Source organism: Seriola dumerili, unplaced genomic scaffold (genome assembly GCF_002260705.1).
Source record: "Seriola dumerili isolate Sdu_G_001 unplaced genomic scaffold, Sdu_1.0 BDQW01000003.1, whole genome shotgun sequence".
Lineage (NCBI taxonomy): Eukaryota > Metazoa > Chordata > Actinopteri > Carangiformes > Carangidae > Seriola > Seriola dumerili.
In genome coordinates this window covers 752,619-760,899 of record NW_019174258.1, presented here as the reverse complement: position 1 = coordinate 760,899, position 8,281 = coordinate 752,619, and the positions used below count along the sequence as shown (strand labels likewise).

General features: G+C 38.8%; 1 protein-coding gene across 2 annotated transcripts in view; it reads right to left on the bottom strand.

Moving 5' to 3' along the window:
- Nucleotides 1-3,791: 3,791 nt before the first annotated feature.
- myo1e (myosin IE) overlaps nt 3,792-8,281 on the bottom strand; it is a 48,639-nt gene continuing 44,149 nt past the window's right edge. The window contains exons 26-29 of one of the 2 annotated variants that reach the window (XM_022744468.1): nt 7,981-8,185; nt 6,839-6,874; nt 5,451-5,620; nt 3,792-5,369 (exon numbers count right to left, since the gene is read on the bottom strand). In XM_022744468.1, coding sequence (XP_022600189.1) covers nt 5,293-5,369; nt 5,451-5,620; nt 6,839-6,874; nt 7,981-8,185 — 488 coding nt within the window. In that variant the 3' untranslated portion in view covers nt 3,792-5,292. The remainder of the gene's footprint in view (nt 5,370-5,450; nt 5,621-6,838; nt 6,875-7,980; nt 8,186-8,281) is intronic. The other variant, XM_022744474.1, reaches the window with a different exon arrangement.

Genomic DNA, 8,281 nt, shown 5'->3' with positions numbered 1-8,281 from the left:
CATCTGATGTATTTTAGAGAACAAGAAAAAGAATGTCACGTCCCTCTCTTGACTGTTCTTTCTAAATGGAACGATTGTTGGGATCTGCTGTGAATCTTTTCTTCATTTTGTTGGGGCTTCTCCCCGACAGGCCTGTGACAGTTACCTAGGTTTCTGTAAGATGAGATCTCAGGTCTACATGTGTGTGTGTGTAGGAAATTTCGCACGAGCCTGCAACCTGGGATCATTTTGTCAATTTAATACTGGCAGTGGTGTGGACTTTCATTTCCAGTGTGTGTGTTCAGAGGGAAATACACAGCTCAATTCGGGATTAATATTTACTGTTTGTTCTCACACTTCAAACCATTTTATCCACCCTCCCTTTTGTCTCTCTGTAGTTGAGCAGCAGCGTCCATTGTGGCTGCTGCGGAAAGAAAAACACTAATACTGTTGACTAACTCACTCGCATAGACTTGCACAAGAGAGAAAAAGGTAGGAGAATAGTAGTAAATATGACAGTGCGCTGAGGCCATGTATTTCCACTCTGATGAATATGAAAAAAAAGAAGAAAAAAAAGATATTTTGAATGGAGTGTTGAAATGCAGTACTTTAAGCAGGTATCCATGCATTCATTGACTTAAAGGCACCAGGATCATATTCTGTGGGATTTATATTAGTTTTAAAAAATAATATTAATAAACTTGGATAACTCTTAAATGAGTCTTTTCCTTGGTGTCCTCTTTGAAAATCAGGTGTATGTGTGAATGTGGGGTTCTTGATTAAAAAGCTATTTTATGAAACACTGTAAACATGAGAAAAAAAATCACTGGGGCCTTTCGGTGTTTGCATGTTCTCCTCGTGGCTGCTTGGGTTTCCTCAGGGTGCTCTGGCTTCCTTCCACAATCCAAAGACATGCATGTTAATTGTTTGTATCTATTTGTCAGCCCTGTGACAGACTGGCAACCTGTCCAGGGTGTACCCCACCCTTGGGTAATGTCAGCTGGGATTGGCTCCAGCTCAAGCTCCAACTTTACTTCCAAATTCCATATGCACTTGTATGTATGTGTGTGTATATATGTATGTGTGTATATATGTATATGTGTGTATATATATATATATGTGTGTGTGTGTGTGTGTGTGTATATATATATATTATATATATATATATATATATATGACTTTATTTTACCTAAAGGATAATTGATTTGGCAGCAAGACTAAATATACAGTACCATCAAAAGTATGGACACGCCTTCCCATTCACTTTAATGAGAGAGTGCGTCCAAACCTTTGACTGGTACACCTAATAAATGCGAATGGCATAAACATAATCTGGCATAAACAGGTAAATTCCTCTTTTAGTGCAAGTTTTGGTCACCGTAATAATTTTTTTTGTCATTATGTTGCTAATTAGTATTTGCCTACATCTGCCACTTGTGACCAGTTCAACCAAAAAGTGATTCTCATTCTTCGTGTTATCGATTCATTTCCACAGGTTAGGAAACACGGCCGTACAGCGATAGTTGAGGAAAATGCACATTTTAATAAGCAGTATATTCATGCTCCTTTTATTTGTCAATTCTAGTTATATCCTGATTAACCCTAGTGTTCTTTTTTTTTACCCTTCTCACTATTCACAAATTTAGTACAAAATTGAATTTTCTGTTCTGCCCATAAAATCTAAACCAAATGATTGTAATAATTATAAAGTAAATTGCATCCTCTGGACTTTTCAGATATTTTTAACGGAGCCTCCGCCCTTTTTGTTTCTGGCCTCTAATCAATGCTTAGGTCACCTAGAAGAGTAGAAGAAGATTAGGCTTGTGCATGAGCCTGGATTATGAACCAGGTGGAAGGGATGATCTTGTTTAATAAATCAACATAATCCTTTACTTTCAAGGCAAAGAGAAGAGCAGTCTACACAAAAATAGAAGTGATTCTGGCCTTTAAGACAGATATAGCTTGATAAAATACAGGATGTGATTAAAACAAAGCTGGGTGATGATTAAATTCACAAATGTTAAGAAAACCAGTCAGACTTTCATCGAAGCTATGGCAGCACTGGACACCACGGCTCTGGAGATGAATCTATTCAACAGAAATGAAAGAGGCTGAATTAATTCCGTTTTCTCAGATGTAATAAATGTTGGGGGGGGGTCAAGAGTTGAGACAAAGTCATTGATGTTCAAAGAGAATTACAAAATAAAAGAAGGGAGGGTCTAAGTTAGTGGGTTTCAAGTGTTCGTATAATTGAAGAATTTCAAGAAACCTGACGATTAAAGTAGAAATTAAGAAATGATGATAAATGCTAGTCTGTTGTGTAACAGTAGTACAAGTCAACAAACAGTCATGTCAGTTATACAGCAAAATCTATCTGAGGTTTCCACTGGTCGTACCAGACAGAGTAAGGTCGTAGCAGCAAAACTCATGGCTGTACTGCCTTGAGTTAAGACTTTAACTCAACAAAAGTCATGACAGAAAACCAGGTGCAATACCTACTGCAGCCCCAGGGTGGACATGACACACCATGGATATCACAGTGGAGCACAAAGGACTCTTTGAGAGACAAACTGTACCAAATTAAAGATGTGACAATGAATAAATGAAAAAGGGAAACGTTTGTTGATTTCATTAGATTCATGATACTGTGTCCTGCCCCGACCTTAAGACCAAATTGTGTTGTTTATTCTAACAAAGTGACATGTAAACCAAACCAAATCAGTAGCAAGTGATACTAAACATTAATGTAGCTGTACATTTGGGGGATGGAAATTTATATGTGTATGAATCAGAATTCTTCTGTATGATTAGCTCAGCAGAGCTGGAAAGACGAGTAGCCTCATGTCTGAGTAGAAGGGAGATGTTAAGAGACTGGAAATAATGGCTGAAAACATATACTGTGGGCGTAGATCTACATGTTGTAGTTGCATTAAGAGACAGTCTGCACAGCATCAAATCTGATTTGTTGTTCACTACACAGTCGTGCTGTAGGATCCACTCATTCCACCAATGACACAACACCAGTGGCAAATTATGAATGAATGAAAGATTTTGTTGCACTGCAGCAGCAGGTGAACAGCCAGGGCAAATTAAGCTTGTGTTCAATTACAGTTCATATTCCATTATGTTCATATACTTAGGGAGTGGGAATCAGTTAGCAGTAAAGGAACCTGCCATCCATGTCCACCTCTATCAGAAATGATTTGATTTGCATCCTGGCTAGGTTTCTCTACAGGTACTCACCCAAGATCAATAATCCAAACACTGATGCTGCAAAAAGATTGTTTTCACAGGAGACACTGAGACATGTCATGGTAAGAAAAGCAGAGGTGTTACTGATAACATTAATGATGGCTCTGTCTCTTCAAGTGTCCCAATAAGTTATGACAGTGTGACATTATCAATTTTCCAACTGTGGCATGTCATTATGTTTTCCATGAAAAAGACCAGTTGTGTTAATTTGAAACAAAATGCCTCCATCAGCTTCGTGAAAGGTGTCGCAGAAATGTTGTTATGCCTTGCTTTTTACCCCCATTGCCATTTGCACTAAATGTTCTTAAATTTGACCACTTTAGTCAAAAAATGAAGAAATTGTGTGGCTCCTCTAACAACCACATTTGCCAAAAACTATTAGTTTTAGTAGCTCAGCAAAAAAAAACTTCCAGATTTAGTGGGGTCTGGTCAGAATGTGTCTGTAGTAGCCTGAACTAATGGTTTTTATGTATTTCTAAAAGGCTGGACTGCAGTCTTGATGGCAGGTGGATATGGCAATAAACATAAACATCAGATTGATCATTATTCATTTAATGGGTTCTCTTTAATAAAACAAAAAAGCAGTTAAATATACAATATTACATGCTTTATTAAAAGACTCATCTACTGTCTTGTATTGCACAAGGATGTTTTCAACCATCCAAGATCAAACTATATTTGATGATGCAGAAGATCTATGACAGAAGTCCCAGCAATGTTTACTGACTAGAGCATAATGTGGTTATTTAATGAAATAACAAATTACTCAGGAATGTGTAAGTAATGCAACAGCAGTGCAAGAGATGTGCAGAAACAGTCGAGCAGAAGCAAAAGGAATTCTTTGTAGTGCCACAGAAAAATGGTAACAAAATTCTTTCACCTAAAACAACTTTTGCACTTGACAAGACAAAAATCCATTAACCCTAGTGTGTGATAACCATTTTTATCTATTTGTAACTGAACTAGAAATAAAGCAGCCCTGTGAGTATCAAAAGCAGAAAAAAATAGAATACTAAGATCCTTCAGATAAAATACAAAAAAATTTAATTTAAAAATCTAACCAACAACAGGCGTACTCCTAAATATGAACACATATACAGAATCAGATCTAAAATGCCTGTTTTTTATCATTTCATGTAAACAACTTATTCTCCTCAGTAACTAGGCTTATTGCTAGCTTGGCAATCTGTCCTTCATAGACGTGACTTACTGGCTGTGGCATGAACGAGTGACGATGTCTGTATCCAAGGTAGTACCTATACCAATAAAGTGCTAATACACCACAGACAGCATGCTCAGGTTACAGTATACACGGCCTCTACTCTGTGTCTAACATATACTGGTGTGATAGAAAAACAAAAACAACAACAAAAAAAACAAAAAACAAAGATGAAGGTGGTTTTCCAGGTGATTCACCACTTTGCCGTGTTGTCTTACGTGAAAATTTACATTGCTTTGGTATTTAAAATCATTACAATAATCACAGTGTGGTGATTTACTGAATGTACGTTCCCGAGAAGTAGTTACAGTTTTGCACCAAAATAAATATACCTGGTAAAACAGCAGTCTCTACAGTTTTGACACTGAGACAACCACCTTTGCTTCAGCAATCAAACCTTCATCCAAAGACGACATGTTGAAAATAAAAATCACAGCCTGGTCCCACAGATTAAGCATACTTCATTCCAACGCTTCAAAATGTTTGAGCGCAAATCCTCAGCAAGATATAAATGACAGTGAGGAGAACACAGAAAGCTATAAATACAATAAATAGTTTTGTTCAGTACTCAAAGGGACTGTGGAGGAAAACAGACCCCGGAGTCAAACAGTCTTCTTGTCTTTAAAGCAGAGCCTCATTTCAAACCTGACGGCCTTTTGGTTTGGTGGTGTAACCGAGAGTTACATTCATTTACCACAAGGCAGAGGTGGGGGAAGTGTGAGTTTCTCTCCTCGGGAAATCTCACAGTGCTTCTCTCTCCGACTGTAAGCTCCATCCTGTCCTCTGAGAGGGTCCGCGGTGACGCAGGAGGCTCTCCTCCTCGTGCTGTGAACCGGCAGCTCCTAGATCTTGGTGACATAGTTGTTGGGGAAAAGTCCCTGCTTTCCACGAAGTCGTCCTGTCCACCATCCGGATGCATCTGATCAGCAAACATGACTAAGTTAGTGTTCTTTTTCAGACTGAAAACATCACTTTAAATGCCATCTTGTCATGCGCTTACCCTCTTTGATGATGTCGATAATGTCATCAGCATTGAAGCTGAGCTCGTCTGTGTCCTGAGCGTCGTAGGCGTACAAAGCTTTGCACTGGGGCACCTGGGGTTTGGGTTTGGGTGCAGGTTTGGGTCGTCCTCCTCCCGGCGGAGGCCTGCTGGCCGATGGTCTGTGGGCTCTGGGGTATCATAAGACAAAGAGAGAAACCACACAGCTGTCAGGACGATCTGCCTACAGGAGGACACTAAATGAGAGATTCAGCTCACTGTGCTGCAGTGGCTGTGAAGGTAACACAGAAGTACCCAAGTTTTTTTATGGGACATTAAAATGTTATAGATTATATTCCAAATACAAGTGCATGCATAATCACCATCTTGTTATACTGAATGAAAACCAATGTTGATTTTTTTTTTTTTTTTTTGTTGTCAACATTGTAATCAAGTTCAAAAAGCAAGGTGTGTGTTTTTTTTTTGTTTTTTATATGTTCACCTGACGGAAACTGTAAATCCTCCTGGATAAATGTGCCGGACACAGAATGAAGGAGCATAAAAAAAAACACTTGTTTGTGTAGTTAAATGATGCATCCTGCTTCATTTAACAGAACGTACAGTTCACAAATCAGCCACAAGATGGTGATCTAGTGCATGCTATATCTTTGCCTGTGCAGAGGAAGTGAGACTAAAAAATGAAGCCTTTCAGAAAAGTGTTGATCCGGCGTCAGTGGTACCTTTAAGATCTCAGTTTATTATTCTGTTTACTGGCTGTGTTCATTTACTGGCAAAACCCTGTAAGTATACCTCTTATACAGTATATCATCTTTTCAACTTATTCTTTAACACAATGGCAAATATAGTATAGAAGACTATGACAAGGAACTACTTCACTAGCTGAGGATCAAGTAGTTTAAATGGCATCACCCCAGGGAGCAGTAAGCAGATAGTAAAGTAGTTGGTTTATACAATATATGCATTTACTGAATAAAAAATATATATGCTTCCAGTGATGCCTGTGTACTTGAAAGCAACTTTCATCTTTTATGTTTATTTCTTTGGTAAACAGGATCCCTGATTACAAATGAGCCATCTGAAGAGGTGCACAGCAGGGATTCTTTCACTGAAAAGAACTCCTTCATGGATCTTTCATCACAGAAATGAAAGATCAAACATACTCAGGTGAATTGTAAAAGAATTCCCCTTTGATATCAATGAAATTGAGCAGCAGCAGAAAATGAAATATTAGTTGCATACTACAGTCGGCTCCTTTAACAAGGCTGAACTTTGCCTTATTTGCATGTGAAACAAAAATGTACAAGAGAAGAAGCATCAACATGTCCTGCTGCTGAAAGCTTTGCTAGTCCTGAACCACCACCCAAAACACTGCAAACACTCCAACTCACATTCCTCCATTTGAAGCTGGCCGTCTGTCTCCATGACTACAAAAGAATAAATTATCCAAATTATGTCAAATTACAGAAACACAAGTACGTGTATTAGTGTGTGTCTAAGCTGCCTATTTACATTTAACAGTTGTGCATGTGAAGTGAGACCCTGTGCCATACTAACATTTACTCCTATACTATCTAATCTTATCACTTTATAAAGGAATGCTGTTCCCTTTATTGTTAAAACATACACGTTAGTCAAGATATGTGGAAATCAAGTCTATATAAGATATAAATTATCCTACAGATTCTTATGTGAGTTCATACATTTATTCATACAGTGTGGACGCAATCGCGTAAACACCTCATCCAAAAGGACTTTAAACCTGAAGTGACTGAATCACACTGCTACAACGTTTGGCCATATTAGATTTAAAGACAATTGGCAGCACTTGTCTGCTATTAACTGATATATGAGTTGATGTACGAGTTATATCTTTCGACTTAACTGTAATGGAAACAGAGAAGGGGGTCTGGTCTTCTTGAAAAATGACAAATTCAAATCATCAAATTGAAGTTTTCACCTTGGTGTTGAACTTGAAACACCAACGATCCAACAAATTGCTCTCAGTGCCAATGGAAACAAAACTTGCTCTGCCACTTTGTTGCTTGTGATTGTCACAGACCAGCGTTTTTATCTCTCACAACACACACTTGTTATTTTCAGTTCTTAGTGTGACACTGGGATTTTTATTTCAGCGCTGTGAGATGTCAACAAAACTGTGTGAGACGCATGAAACTCGACAGATACAGCTGTGTAACACAAAGTTACACAAGATATCAAACAGAGCTCCCAGAGTACCCAGATTAAAACGAAAACTGTAAACCTATTTACTGCATGAAGGGGAGGAGTCTCAAAAATCACAACAACATACTGTAAGCCAGACAGAGATAAACAGGAAGGGTTGTCACAAGACGACACTAACAGAGATATGATAAACGTTTGCTGCAGTATGCAGGGTTGACAAATTTCCATTCGACCTAATATGACCCATCCTTGTAGCAGTAATAGTGAAGTCCTTTCTCCTGACACGTTTTGTGTGTGTATGTTAATTTGTCTACTCCTGCATGTACTGTGTGGGTTTCCAGTTTCTCACCCTGCAGCTCCTTGTTCAGGCACTTTCAGACAGTCCAGGTTTGGCTGCGGCCGGCTGCCGCCTCGCTCCTTCAGCTGGTTGATGTTGCTGGGCAGGAAGGGGCGCGTTGAGTTGCTGGATGAGGGATGCCTCTGGTTGTGATGCTGTGAGTTTCTCTGATTGGCTACGTGATTGGAGTTTTTCAGGCCACCATTCTGGTGAGCAACTGCAGAAAAGAAGAAAGAAGAGGAAAAAAAAAGAGATGTGGATTGGTTATGTTGTGTTATAAATGGTCCATGTGGATAGAAGACAAGCTGCTCAA